General features: G+C 39.0%; 1 protein-coding gene across 1 annotated transcript; it reads left to right on the forward strand.

The window, feature by feature from the left end:
• Positions 1 to 1118: 1118 nt before the first annotated feature.
• Positions 1119 to 3567, forward strand: LOC104095792 (heavy metal-associated isoprenylated plant protein 3-like). The gene is made up of 5 exons (XM_009601999.4): positions 1119 to 1244; positions 1356 to 1524; positions 1834 to 2102; positions 2614 to 2701; positions 2809 to 3567. The coding sequence occupies exons 1-5, from the start codon at positions 1236 to 1238 to the stop codon at positions 3285 to 3287; spliced, it is 1014 nt and encodes a 337-aa protein (XP_009600294.1). The 5' UTR covers positions 1119 to 1235; the 3' UTR covers positions 3288 to 3567.
• The last annotated feature ends 12881 nt before the right edge of the window (positions 3568 to 16448 follow it).

Genomic DNA, 16448 nt, shown 5'->3' on the forward strand with positions numbered 1-16448 from the left:
CATGAGTTTTTCCTTTCTTCTTCCTGTTTTCTATTGTTGGTTATGAATTTTAGTATTGAATTTTCACATACTACTATGAGTAGCTAATTTATTATTTAGGGTTGATGGAACCTTTTGGAGGATGAATTCTTGTTAAGTTTAAATATAATTTAGCCTTTGAATTTCTTTACTTGTTCAACTACATACTTATTTCTGTTGATTGAATGACAATCAATTGACTGTGCCTATTTATTATGTATTTCTTGGGAAAGGATATATATTTAGGTAGTTATTGAACAACGTCACTCCTAACGTATATGGGGAATCAATGCGGCAGGTTCAAATGTGGGTTTAGGGATAACAAAGCCTTGACGTGGTCATAGTGAGCGGTAAGATTGTGCTAGCTAGTGTAGTTCAGGAGAATATGTCTAGTAAATTATTGTAGTTGTTCGGGAGAGAATTACGACAGCTGAAATACTCATGATCAATAAAAAATAATTAGGCGAAATTATAGGAGACATAGCGGGAAAGATTCAGACAATTGGGAAAAATCATAACTCTAGACCTTTTTAATCTTGTCTCCAACCCTTAGTGTCTTTAGTTGTTAATTTACTATTTTAATTTGTTAGTTAATTAGTTAGACATAAGAATCTTAATATTTATAACTTAGGAATTGTTCAAGCTTGTCTTCTTGATGATAGTGAACAGTTGTAGCTAAACATTAGTTCTCTGTGGGATTCGACTCCGGACTCTTAGACCGGATTATATTTGCAGCGACCGCTAATCCCTTTTTAGGAGTTGGGCGTAATCAGTTGTTAACGAGAAAAATAATTCACTTCAAATGTGTTTAAAGGTGTAAAAAAACACCCGTTTAGTTTAAGTGTTCAAATCTATTTTTTGGACAAATTTAATGTATTCTTTATGCCTTAAGTAAATTAATTGTGTAAACACTTTTTGCAAGATCAATCACAACATTTAAACTAATTTCATTATAATTCCTGTATTACCCCTATGATTGTTTTCCGCCATGCATAAAGTATCGTCATCATAACATAACATGCATGTATGCTTACGACATCATAACATCTCACACATTCCCATGACAGCTCACTGTACCACACGGTCCACTCTCCACTTCTCTCGCACACACACAACTACCCCTCTTCCACTCTTTCCCCCCATTATAAATTCACTCCGCCCTTCTGTTTTCATTCTGTTTCCATATTTCATTCTCTAGAGACTTCTAAACATCCATAATGGGCGAGGTAAGAATTGCAAAACAGTTTCTATTTGCATTTTTGTTAGTTATTCTCTATTTGTTTTTATTGTTTTTCTTCAGTGTGTGATTGTTTTGGTATTTCGGTTTTAATTTGTAGAAGAAGAGCAAGAAGAATGAAGGAGGAGAGAAGAAGAGCGGAGAACCTCAGAAGAAGGAAGGAGGAGGAGGAGCGAAGAACGACGGGAACTTAACTGTGGTTCTGAAATCTGATTTTCATTGTGAAGGCTGCGTCTCCAAAGTTGTGAAAGCCATTCGAAGTTTCGAAGGTATATTATCTATAATAATAACGTATTCCGCTAGATTATTTTAAATATATTACGCATTTTTCAAAAATTTGTGTTTGCTATTTTTGTTCTTTCTTCGTTTTCTATAGTGCTCTGTTTCACTGTTTTTGCATTTGACTTTAATTCCACACAAACTTATTGAATCACTATAAACTGCTTATTCTTCGAGTTTGGTAACTGTGTAATATGTAAGCAAAAAGTTAAAGGGAAAAGCGCCTCCCTTGCCTTTGTGCTTTTCAATTCTCAGAGTTACTGTTGATTCATATTTTCTTACTTTATTCCTTAACTTAGGTGTGGAGAAGGTTCAGTGCGATGCTGATTCGAACAAGTTAACGGTAATCGGAAAAGTTGATCCGGTGATGCTGAGAGAAAAAGTGGAGCAGAAAACACACAAGCATGTTGAACTGGTTTCGCCGGTACCAAAGAAGGACGGCAAGGGAAAAGATGGCGGCAACGGCGGCGGTAGCGGAGCCGAAGAAAAGAAGAAGCAGAACAAGGAAAACAAGGATCCAAAGGAAAACAAAGGAGGAGAAGACAACAAGAAAAGTAAAGTGAAAGAGGTACTGTAAAATTACTGACTCCACTGTTATTTTTATGCGCCACTATAATTGTTATTCTGATATTTTTTTGTCCTATTTGTGCATCTGGCGCAGTTTAGCATTTTCTGGTGACTTGTTCATTTTCAATCGTTCTTTCAATTCCCAGTAATCGACTTTATTTTGATTCATTTGTCTCCGGAATAAGCGGTAAAATCATGTGCCCAAGTTTCACAGGCGTATGTTAGCGGTTTCTTCCTGTAATAGCGCATTTGTCGCAGTCAGTTTGTTTCTTCGCCATTTCACATCACTGTATTTCATTCAAAAAAAAAAAAAGAATCAGTATTTCAATTTTCAAATAATTACGTGCCTCTCACGTACTATATCAGTTACGGCGCTCCTAGCCATGATTAGTCAAACTGACAAGTGATAATTAGAAATTATTTATGGAATATTCTGAGATTTATTATTATAATTCATTTAATTAGTCATTAAGAATTTTTAATTCGGATTTATTTTGCAATTTGTTCTACAGCCTCCGATTACCACGGCGGTGCTGAAGGTGCATCTCCATTGTCAAGGATGTATCCAGAAGATCTACAAAATTGTCACTAAATTCAAAGGTTAGATTTGAACTATATTCAATCCTTATTTTATATTTTGCTATTTTTTATTTGTTATGTTTTTGTGAATGGTATAATGGAAAATTGATTTTTCATTGTGATTGCAGGGTACAAGGAGATGAAAATAGACAAGCAAAAAGATTTGGTTACTGTGACAGGGTCAATGGATGTGAAAGAGTTGGCGGAGACGCTGAAGAAGCACCTGAAAAAGGAAGTCGAAATTGTGCCGGCGAAGAAGGAAGCAGGAGAGAAGAAAGAGAAAGGTGAGAAAGGCGGTGACAATGGTGGTGGTGGTGGTGGTGAAAAAGGAAAAGGCGGAGGCAAAGGAAAGGGAGGCAGTGGCGAAGGGAAGGGAAAGGGCGAGGAAGGCGGCGGCATTGGTGGCGGAGAGATGATAATAGGCAATGTAGGTAATGGTATGCAAATGATGCAGCAAATGCAGCAACCGGTCCAATTCGGGTATCCATACCCGTATATGTACGGGCCGGTTTATCCAGCTGACCAGTTTCAAAATCCATACCCTGTATCAGTTCATGCCCCTCAACTCTTTAGTGATGAGAATCCAAATGCTTGTAGTGTTATGTGATGAAAATGGAAAGTAATCAAACTCTTTTTGGCTAGAACGTATGATATTAGAGAATTCAAAGCTGGAACCTGTAGATAAAGTGAGGGCTGGTGATAATTATTAATTATATGTATGTAATTAGGGTACTAAAATGGGCAAGTATTAATTTAAAAAATTGTGTAATGGTAGTTTGCTGTTCAGATGGTCTTCCACTGCTAGTTAGCTTAGGTCTGAACCGTAGAATTTCGTTTGTTTCGAATTTTGTATGTTATTTAGTGAAAGACTATAAGGTTTAGTTGAAGCCGTCTTGCATTTGAAGTTGGTGCATGTATTTCTTTTGTGCGGTACCCGGTACTAAATTACTTAATGTTAGGATATGGTGAAAAACTCGAATCGGTGAAACTCGAATTTCAAACAAAATTTGTACGTGTGGTGAAGTTCGAATTTCAAGTGTTGCTTTTTAAATTTTGATTGCGAATTTAAAGCATTTATACATGTGGTGAAGCTCAAATTTCTTAATTTTGATCACAAATTTAAAACAAAATGTATATATTTAGGTACTATGTAAAAAGTACTATAAATGACCATAGTTAACAAGTCAACATATCTAAAAGGAATATAAAAAAATTAAAGTAAAAAAAAAAATTCCTGACTCTCAAAATTTAACTCTGTTCAGAGAGAGTACTTTATTTACTTTAAAGAAAATGATGCAAGTAAAAAAGTATGGCACTAATGGTTTACCCAGAATATTCCATAATGAAAAGGTCGAAGGTCTATTGACAGCTGCGACATTAATTTGGAGTGTAATACCATAATGCCTATTTTTGTTGTTGTTTTGATTGATGATCAAACCAAATTAAGTAATTTAAAAAATCATGCCGCATTATTTAAGAGTGTACATAATAATATAAATGCCTGCCGAATTAAGGGAATTCTTGAATTGAGAAGCAAACCAAATTAAGTTTAATTAAGAAAATCAAGCATGGGTTTTTGCCCCAAAGTATACGGCACAAAAGAAAGTGCATTAAAGGATAAGTGGCTAAGTAGACAGAGACAAGGACTTGAACCCCCAGACCTAAAACGTCCATAAGAAAAGTCTGAAGGCAATTGACACTCTGTAATCTGCAGTTTTCTAGGCTCTACTCACTACCCACTTTTCTTGTACTTTCTACCTTTTGCTTGTGCCTACCCAAAGGGTACCACCTCTTCTTTTTTAAACAACTCATCGCCGTACTGCAGACTCTACTCAAGGGACTAGCTCTCATTTAATTATATTGAATTAAGATTTAATGCATTAAGGGGTCGTGTATTAAATTTATCCTGTGTTTGTTTAACTTTATAAGTTTATGATGAGATAAATTTATACCGTCAACCAAATACAGTATAAATTTAATCATATATTTAATCTGAGATATTTTATCTTATCTCACCTTATCATATTAAATTGAATTTTTTTTATCCCACCTCTCATGTAGGATAAATGTCACGATCCGAAATCTAATATGTCGTGATGACGTCTATCTTAATACTAGCCTAGCCGACAACCTCAATAAACCACAATTTCTTTTAAGTTTGAAAATATAATATTTAGACGTAATAGAAAATCCCACAAATACTAATACAAATATACTCCTAAAATCCGATGTCACTGGGTACATGAGTATCTAAATGATAACATAGTCTGACTCATACAAACATTGTCTGGAAATGTAGAACAATACAAATAACTGAAAGGAAAGAAAGTTAAGGTCTACGGACACCAAGCAGCTACCTCGATAATCTCAAACAGATGAAACTCTGAAATCTAGCAACCGTCGTATCCGGAAGTACCTGGATCTGCACACGAAGTGCAGAATGTAGTATGAGTACAACTGACCCCATGTACTCAATAAGTAACAAGACTAACCTTTGAGCTGAAAGTAGTGACGAGCTCAACAGGTACAATCCAGTATAGAAATAACAGTATAGAAATGTGGGCATACTTTCAAGTTCAATAAGTAAACACAGTACAAGTAAAATAGATAAATTATGTATTATGTGAGGAATATGACATCTTTATATGTACATGCCAAAATATATGTTGTATGTGATGTACCACAATGGAAACCTCGTGTACTTACACTCTTAGATTACTCAAATCACTGAGTATTGTATATGGCTAATCCAGCCCAGGGAACTCCATCCAATATATATATATATATATATATATATATATATATATATATATATATATATATATATCAACTGACAGTCAGTCACCCAGTATTGTACAAGGTCAATCCAGCCTAGGGAACTCCATCCCCAAATGTAAATAAATAAGGTAACTTGATGCTTAGGAAACTCCATCCCAAATATATATATATATATATAAATAAGGCAACTCCATGCTTAGGAAACTCCATCCCAAATATAAATAAATAAGGCAACTTCATGCCGAGGGAAATTCTTCCCATATATAAAAAAAATGCGCTCACTGGCATAAATAAATAAAATATGTTGCGGCGTGCAGCCCGGTCCCATAAATATCATTCAAAGTCTCAAATCTTTCGGACTCTCAATGACATGAAAATCAACCTGACATGGTGATATGATATATCAAGGAATGACAACAGAGACTAAGATGTGATATGCAAATGATGGATGTGACTGAGTACACAATTACAATTTAAACAAATAATTCAACATCAACATGACCCATGTGGGTCCCAAAAAATATTGGTACGTAGCCTAAATATGATATTTAATACTAGTCTCGGCTCAATTTCTTCAACACGTGGAGGATATGTGGATAATGACATAATTCTTTGATTATGCAACTCTACGGAATATATTTAAGTCACAATTTCTACGGTGCACGCCCACACGTCCGTCAGCTAGCATGTGCGTCACCTCCAAATAATTCATATAACACGTAATTCAGAGATTCATACCCTCAGAACCAAGTTTAAAAATATTACTTACCTCAAACCGTGCAAGTTCTTTATTTCAATATGCTTTTGCCTTGCGAATCGGCCTTCGAACGCCTCGAATCTAGTCACAATTAATTCGATACAGTCAACATAAATTATAGGAATCAATTTCATATGAAAATATTAATTTTCCAACAAAATTCGAAATTAAACTCAAACATTATCAGTGGGGGCCATGAATCGAAACCCAATAAAAGTTACAAAATATGAACGCCCATTCAACCACGAGTCTAACTATACCAAATTTACCAAATTCCGATATCAACTCGACCTTCAAATCCTCAAATCTTATTTTCAAATCCCTAAGCCCAAATCCTCGAATTTCACCTTAAAAAACACGTAATCTTAGTCGAAATACTCAATAATAAATCAATATTATTGACTAACAATGATCACAAGTGACTTACCTCAAGTCTTCCCGTGAATTCTCTATGAAAAATCACCTTAACCCGTGTTGGAAATGTCCAAAAATGCCAAAATCCCGCAACCCCTCTGATTTTATTCTGTCCATGGGTTTCCGTATCTCCGGCTCACTTGGCCGAATCTGTGGTCAAGCTTTTGTAGTTAATTTTCCGCTTCCGCGACAGACATTCACTTTTACGGGCTCGCTTCTGCGGTCCAGGCCTTCCTTAGCTCAGGGCGCATCTGCGAACATTTTGTCGCTTCTGCGGTCGTGCTTCTGCAAGGTTTTCGTCCTCTTCTGCAGACCTCACGCTTCTGTGATGCCAGACTCGCTTCTGCGGGCTCGCACTTGGGTGATAATTTCCGCATGTGCGGTTGCATCGGTAGGCAAAAATTTCCAACTTTGTTCTATGTCCAAATTTGATCTGTTAACCATCCTAAACTCACCCCGAAGCCCCCGAGATCTCAACCAAATATACCAATAAGTCCTAAAATATCATACGAACTTAGTCAACGCCTCAAATCACATCAAACAATGCTAAAACCATGAAACACACCCCACTTCAAGCCGAATGAAAACTAACGAATTTCAACTTCTACATTCGATGGCGAAACCTATCAAATCTAGTCTGGTTGACCTCAAATTTTTGCACACAAGTCATAAATAACATAACAGACCTATTCTAATTTTTAGAATTTAATTCCGACCCTAATATCAAAAAGTCAATCTCCCGGTCAAACTTCCCAACTTTAAATTCCTATTTTCGCCATTTCAAGTCTAATTTTACTACGGATTTCGAAATAATTTTTCGGACACACTCCTAAGTCCAATATCACAATACAGAGCTATTAGATTATCAAAACTCTATTCCGAGGTTGTGTACACATAAGTTAACATATGGTCAACTATTTCAACTTAAACTTTAAATCTTGGAACTAAGTGTTCCAAGAAACCTCCCTGACAAGTCACATAATCATAATTGAACACATGATAAGCAATAAATGGGAGAACGGGCCTGTAATACTCAAAACGACCGGCCGGGTCATTACATTCTCCCTCTCTTAAACAAACGTTCGTCTTTGAACGAGTTTAGAATTATACCTAGAGTCTCAAATAGGTGTGGATATTTGCTCTGCATCTTCCGCTCAGTCTCCCAAGTAGCTTCTCCGATTGGATGGCCTTTCCACTGTACTTTCACTGAAGCTATGTTCTTTGATCTCAACTTTCGAACCTACCGGTCCACAGTGGCCACCGACTCCACATCATAACTCAAATTACCATCCAACTGCATTGTACTGAAATCCAAAACATGAGATGGATCTCCCACATATTTCCTAAGCATAGATACGTGAAACACTGGATGAACACCCGATATACTAGGCGGCAATGCAAGTTCATAAGCCATATCTCCAATTCTTTTAAGTATTTCAAAAGGCCCAATATACCGAGGACTCAACTTGCCCTTCTTCCTGAACCTCATAACACCATTCATAGGAAAACATGCAGAGTAGTACCTTCTCTCCTACCATGTAAGCAACATCGCGAACCTTCCGGTCGGCATAACTCTTCTGTCTAGACTGCGCTGTGCAAAGTCGATCACAAATCAATTTAACCTTTTTCAAAGCATCTTGAACTAAATCAGTACCCAATAGCCTAGCCTCACCCGGATCAAACCAACCCACCGTAGACTGACACTGTATCCCATACAAAAACTCAAATGGAGCCATCTGAATGCTAGATTGGTAGCTATTGTTATAGGCAAACTATGCAAGCGGCAAAAACTGATCCCAAGAACCCCCAATATCTATAACACAAGCGCATAGCATATCTTCCAATATCTGAATAATGCACTCGGATTGCACTTCTGTTTGAGGGTAAAATGTTGTACTCAACTGAACCTGTGAGCCTAACTCTCGTTGCACTGCTCTCCAAAACTATGACGTAAACTACGTGCTTCGATCTGAAATGATGGACACTGGCACACCGTGAAAGCGATCAATCTCACGGATATAAATCTTAGCCAACCGCTCCGAAGAGTAAGTAGTCCCAACGGAATAAAATGTGCGGACTTGGTCAACCGATCCACAATTATCCAAAGAATATCAAACTTCCTCAAAGTTCATGGGAGTCCAACTAAGAAGTCCATGGTAATACACTCCCATTTCCACTCCGAAATTTCAAGTCTCTAAAGCAATCCGCCCGATCTCTGATGCTCGTACTTCACATGCTGGCAATTTAAACACCGAGCTACAAACCCCACTATATCTTTTTTCATTCTCCTCCACCAATAGTATTGTCTCAAGTCCTGATACATCTTTGCGGCACCCGGATGAATGGAGTACAACGAAATGTGGGCCTCCTCAAGAATTAACTCCTGCAGTCCATCTACATTTGGTACACAAATCCGACCCTGCATTCTCAACATCCCGTCATCTCCAATACTAACATCTTTGGCATTACCTTGCTGAACTGTGTCCTTCAGGACAAGCAAATGGGGATCATCATACTTGCGCTCTCTAATGCGGTCATATAAGGAAGACCGAGAAACCACACAAGCTAGAATCCGACTGGGCTCCGATACATCTAATCTCATGAACTGATTGGCCAAGGCCTGAACATCAACTGCAAGAGGCCTCTCACCAACAAGAATAAATGTAAGGCTACCCATACTCACCGCCTTTCTACTCAAGGAATCGGCCACCACATTGGCCTTCCCGTGGTGATATAGAATAGTAATATCATAGTCCTTTAGCAACTCCAACCATCTCCGCTGCCTCAAATATAGATCCTTCTGTTTGAATAAGTGTTGAAGACTCTGATGATCCGTAAATACTTCACAGGATACACCGTAGAGATAGTGCCTCCAAATCTTTAATGCATGAACAATGACTGCCAACTCTAAATCATGAACAGGGTAGTTCTTTTCATGTGGCTTCAACTGGCGCGAAGCATAAGCAATCACTCTACCCTCCTGCATTAAGACACACCCAATATCATTCCGAGAAGTATCACAATATACTGTATAAGATCCTGAAGCTGAACAAAAAACTAGAACTGCAGCTATAGTCAAGGCAGTCTTGAGCTTCAAAAAGCTCTCTTCATACTCATTCGACCACCTGAATGGAGCACCTTTCTGGGTCAATTTAGTCATGGGCGATGCAATAGACGAGGAGCCATCCACAAAGCGACTATAATAATCGGCCAGGCCGAGAAAACTCTGAATCTTCATAGCTGAAGATGTCCTGGGCCAACTCTGAACTGCCTCTATCTTCTTTGGATCCACCTTAATTCCCTCACTGGACACTATGTGTCCCAATAATTCCACCAAACAAATACAAAACTCACACTTAGAGAATTTGGTATAAAGTTTCTCCTCCCTTAATCTCTGTAATACAATACTCAAGTATTGTGCATGTTCCTCCTGGCATGTGAGTACACCAGGATATCATAAATAAATACTACGATGAATAAATCAAGATACGACTGGAATACCTTATTCATCAAGTGCATAAATGTTGTTGGGGCATTGGCCAGCCCAAAAGACATCACGAGAAATTCTTAGTGACCATAACGGGTCCTGAACGCCGTCTTTAGAATATTTGAACCCCGAATTTTCAACTGGTGATATAGAGATCTCAAATCTATTTTGGAGAGTACTCTCGCTCCTTGAAGCTAGTCAAATAAATCATCAATATGGGGCAAAGGGTACTTGTTCTTGATTGTAACTCTCTTCAATTGCATGTAGTCGATGCACATCTGCATAATATCGTCTTTCATTTTCAAATACAGAACCGGTGCACTCCAAGGTGACACACTAGGCGTGATAAACCCCTTATCAAGAAGTTCCTGAAGTTGCTCTTTCAATTCAGCTGGTGCCATACGATACAGAGGAATAGAAATGGGCTGAGTGTCCTATACCAAGTCAATACCGAAATCAATATCCTTGTCTGGTAGTATACCCGGCAGGTCTATAGGATATACATCTTAAACGTCTCGCACTACCTGTACAGAAAAAATAGTATGAGTGTCTGCATCAACATCTCTGACAAAAGCCAAATACGTCAAACACCCCTTCCCAACCATACATCGGGCCTTCAAATAAAAAATTACCCTACTGGAAACATACTCTAAAAAACCTCTCCACTCGACCTTCAGCAATCCCGGTATTGCCAACATCACAGTTTTTGCGTGACAATCAAAAATAGCATGACATGGAGACAACCAATCCATATCCATGATTACATCGAAATCAACTATACTAAGCAATAAAAGATCAACTCTTATCTTCAGTCCCCCAATAGTTACCACACACGACCGATACACACGGTCCATAATAATAGTATCGCCCATGGGTGTTAATACATGAACAGGTGAAACTAAGGACTCACGGGACATATCCAGATAACGAGCAAAATATGATGATACATACGAATAAGTGGAACCAGGGTCAAATAATATAGAAGTTTCCCTATGGCATACTCAGACAATACCTATGATCACTGCATTTGAAGCAACAACATCTGGCATGGCAGGAATAACATAGAATCGGTCCTGACCGCCACCTGATCGACCTCCCTCTGTAGGCCAATCTCTGGCTGCCTCAGCCCCACCCCGTGTTGGCTGGGTGGGTAGAGAATTGACTAGTGCGGGAGCTGCAGCCTTACTCCTCTGCTGAGCTGGACCTCCCGAAAGGCGGGGACAATTTCTCTTCATATGACCCAAGTCTCCACACTCAAAATAACCTTTCTAGAACAATGGCAAAAAGTACTCAGGTGGACCTCGAGAACTGGAAAAGCGACCAGAAGAACTTGGTACAAATAAACCTTGAACTGATGGTGCACGAGATGAACTTTGAGTTGGAAGTTCACTAAGAGAAGACTGACTCGGTCGAGCACTGTATGAACCATGGCTAGCTGATTGTAATGACCCGGTTGGTCGTTTTGAGGATTATAACCACGTTCCCTAATTTATTACTTAATTTATGACTTACAATTGATTTATGACTTATCGGATGAGTTGGTTCGGTTCTGGAAGGATTTTGGAGTGAAATGAGATAGTCTCATAATTGAAAACTTAAGTTGGAAAAGTTGACCGGATATTGACTTACATGTAAACGACCTAGGAATTTAATTCTGATGATTCAAATAGCTATGTATGGTGATTTTGGACTTAGGAGCATATCCGAAAAATTATTTGGAGGTCCGTAGTGGAATTAGGCTTAAAATGCCGAAAGTTAAATTTTTGGGAAGTTTGACTGTGGGGTTGACTTTTTGTTATCGGGATCGAAATCCAGTTCTAAAATTTTTTATATGTACGTTATGTTATTTATGACTTGTGTGCAAAATTTGAGGTAAATCGGACGTGATTTAATAGGTTTCGACGTCGTTTGTATACATTGGAAGTTTCAAAGTTTATTAGGCTTGAATCTATGTGTAATTCGTATTTTTAGTGTTGTTGGATGTGATTTGAAGACACGACTGAGTTCGTATGATGTTTTAAGACTTGTTGGTATATTTGGTTGAGGTCCTGTGAGCCTCAGGTGATTTTCGAATGGTTAACGATCAAATTCGGACTTAAAACCACTGTTGGAATTTTTGCTTATGGTATTTTCACACCTACGGAGGTTTGATCGCAGGTGCGAAGCCGCATTTGCGCACCATCCATCGCAGAAGCGAAGCGAGCCTCGCAAATGGGAGCCCGCAGAAGCGGCTCTAGTGGAGACTTGGCTAAACCGCAGAAGCGGCTAAGTGAGACGCAGGTGCGGAACCCCTTGACAGTATACATTTCGAAGGGGTTCCGAGTTTTGCCATTTTTGGACCTTCAAGAACGGTTTTTTGGGCGATTTTCAGAGAGAATTCAAGGAAAACTTGAGGTAAGTCACTTGTGATCATTTCTACTCCATAATATTGAATTATCATCGAATAATCCGACTAGATTACGTATTTTTGAGGTGTAAATCGGGGATTCAAACCTAGGGATTCGAAAATAAGATTTGAGGGTTTGGAGGTCGAGTTGAGGTCAGATTTTGGTAAAATTAGTATGGTTAGATTCATGGTTGGATGGGCTTTCGGATTTTATAACTTTTGTCGAATTCTGAGATATGGACACCACGAGCGATTTTTGAACTAAATTTCGAATTATGTTGGAAAATTAATATTTTCTTATGGGATTAATTCCAATAAATTTTATTGACTGAATCAAATTAATTGTGGCTAGATTCGAGGCGTTTGGAGGCCAATTCACGAGGCAAAGGCATACCAAAGTAAACAATTACACGGTTTGAGGTAAGTAATACTTCTAAATTTGGTTCTGAGGGTATGAATTCCCGAATTTTGGTATGATATAAATTGTTTGGAGGTGGCACACACGATTGGTGAAGAGCATGTAGACGTGTACCACAGAAATTATGTCTTGAATAAATCATGTGCAGTTGTAAATTTAATGAATCATGTTATTATCTGAACGTGTTCCACGTGTGAGAGAAATTGAGCCGAGGCTCTTATTAAAAATCATGTTTAGGCTACATGCCGATATTATGGGACCCGTGGGGTCGTGTTGCTGTTAAATTAATTATTTTAAAATATATATTTCATACTCACTCATGCTCATCCATTGTGAGGATATTTATAGGATTGGGGCTGCCCGCCTGCAGCAGGCCTTATTGGCTTTATTATTATATGGATCGGGGTTGCCCACCTGCAGCAGGCCTTATTGGATTTATTATTATATGGATCGGGGTTGCCCGCCTGTAGCAGGCTTTATTGGCTTTATTATTATATGGATCGGGGATGCCCCCTACAGTAGGCCTTATAGGCTTTACTATTTTATGGATCGGGGTTGCCCACCTGCAGCAGGCCTTATAGGCTTTATTATTATACGGATCGGGATTGCCCACCTGCAGTAGGCCATATCGGCTTTATATCACGCTTGGGCTAAAGAAGCCCCTCTGGAGTCTGTACACTCCCCCAGTGAGCGTAGATGATTATATATATTCGGGATGGATTTTCGAGGGCATGGACTTGCCTTACTTATTTATATTGTAATGAATTTACATGGACATGGATCTTGTCTGTATCATTTACATATGGGGATAAATTACCCTATGGCTGGATTGGCCTTATACGGTATTGAGTGACTGACTGTCAGTCGATATTTATTTATATACGGGTTGGAATACCTCTGGGCTAGATTGGCCATAAACAGTACTGAGTGACCTAACAATTTGTGACCAATATTTACATGAGGTCTTCCTATTGAGATGTCATATTCCTCATGTCATGTAGTATTGATCTATTTCACTTGCACTGAGTTTAACTGTTGAACTTGAAAGCATGCCTAAGGTTTTGTACCATTATTTATACTGGAATGTACTTGCGGATCTCGTCACTACTTTCAGCCCAGAGGTTAGTCTTGTTACTTAATGAGTTAGTTGTACTCATACTACAGTCTGCACCTCGTGTGCAGATCCAGGTGCTCCCGGATACGGCGGCTTCTAGATTTCGAAGTTAATTCTATTGGGGACTATCAAGGTAGCTTCTTGACGTCTGCAGACTCGATTCCTTTCCTGTTTAATTATTGTATTATTCTACATTTTCAAACAGTGATTTTTATCTGTCAGACTTTGTATTCATATTAGATGCTCATATACTTAGTGACACTAGGTTTTGGGAGTGTTATATTTGAAATTATGAGTTTCTTCCGCTAAAATTATTTCGTTTTCAAACTTAAAAGATATGGTGGTTTATTGAGATTGTTGGCTTGCCTAGTATTGAGATAGGCAGCCAGATGAGATTTTGGGTCATGACACTGATGCACCACGATGAGCTAGACGAGCCATCTGAGCGGGCCTATAAGGATGACCCCTGCTGTGATAGGGTTGTCCCCCAGAAGGAACACCACTGAAATTACCCGGACCACGAGACCTCTTGGCCTCCCTCTCCTCACGCTCATGAGTACGGACTATTTCTAGTCGTCGAGCACTGTCAACCACTTCGTCAAATTTAGCACCTTCTACATTTCCAAGAGTCATGACAAAACGGAACTGATGGTTGAGGCCATTAATGAACCTCCTGATCTTCTCCCTCTCAGTGGGAACCAACCAAACTACATGATGAGCCAATTCTGAAAACCGTGTCTCATACTGGGTCACGGATAGGTCCTCCTGGCATAAATACTCGAACTGCCTGCATAGTTCCTCTCTGCGGGTCTGTGGCATAAACTTCTCCAGAAATAATACGGAGAACTCATGCCACGACAGTGGCACTGCACCCACTGTTTTCTTCTCTCATAAGTCAACCACCATCTGAAGGCTACCCCGATCAGCTAAAAAGTAGTAAATGAGACCCCACTAATCTCCAGAATACACGCTGTATGAAGCATCCGCTGGCATCTGTCCATGAAATCCTGAGCAGCCTCTGACTCAGTTCCACTGAAAGTTGGAGGATGGAGTCTCCCAAACCTCTCTAATCTCTTCTGCTCCTCGTCATTAATAATAGGACCCACCTGAGCCTGAGCAGCTGCAACTAGCTGGACTGGTAGTGCCCTCGGTATTTGAAGTCCCTGCACTACCTGCTCTGGAGTACGAGCGATAGGGGTATGAGTACCTTCCCCGGCCTGAGAAGTGGCTGGTGCGGCCTGAGCCGAAACCACTTGAGCAAGGCCAATACAAACAGTCAATATCTGGGCTAAAGCCTCCTGAAAGCCAGGAATCATAATAGGCATAGCTGGTGCCTGAGCTGGCCCCGCCGGCTCAACTATATCCGGAACCTGCTCTTGAGTTGGAGCAACTGGTGGTTCTACGGGTGCTGCTCTAACTGTTGTACGAGCTACACCTCGACCTCTACCACGGCCCCGACTGATCATCTAATTCGGTAGTACGTGTCCTCACTATCTATGAGAGAATAGAATAACAGAAATTTAGAGTTCGGAATCAACAAATTCGCACGACATAATACAAGAAAGTGAAACTTTTCTTAAGGGTTCGGCAGCCCCTCGAAAATAAGTACTGACGTCTGTGTACCAATCAACAAGACTCTACTAAACCTGCTCATGGCACGTAAGACCTATGTAACCTAGGCTCTGATACCAACTTGTCACGACCCGAAATATAATCTATCGTGATGGCGCCTATCTTAATACTAGGCAAGCCGACAACCTCAATAAATCATAATTTCTTTTAAATTTGAAAATATAATATTTAGATTTAATAGAAAATCTCACAAATACTGATACAAATACTGTCCTAAAACCCGATGTCACTGAGTACATGAGCATCTAAATGATAACATATTCTGACCGATACAAACATTATCTGGAAATGTAGAACACTATAAATAACTGAAAGAAAATAGAGTCAAGGTCTGCGGACTCCAAACAACTACCTCGATAGTCTCCAACAGATGAAACTCTGAAATCTAGCAATTGCCGTATCCAGAAGTACCCGAATCTGCACACGAAGTGCAAAGTATAGTATGAGTACAACCGACCCCATGTATTCAATAAGTAACAAGACTAACCTTTGGGCTGAAAGTAGTGACGAGCTCAACTGGTACAGTCCAGTATAGAAATAATAGTATATAAATACAGGCATGCTTTCAAGTTCAACAATTAAACTCAGTATAAGTAAAATAGATAAATTCTGCATGATATGAGGAATATGACATCTCTATATGTACATGCCAAAATATATGTTATATGTGATGTACCATAATGGAACCTCATATACTTACATTCTCAAAATACTCAATCACTTAGTGTTGTAAATTGACAATTCAGCCCAGGGAATTCCATTCCAAATATATATATATATAT

This window comes from Nicotiana tomentosiformis, chromosome 11 (assembly GCF_000390325.3).
Source record: "Nicotiana tomentosiformis chromosome 11, ASM39032v3, whole genome shotgun sequence".
Classification (NCBI taxonomy): domain Eukaryota; kingdom Viridiplantae; phylum Streptophyta; class Magnoliopsida; order Solanales; family Solanaceae; genus Nicotiana; species Nicotiana tomentosiformis.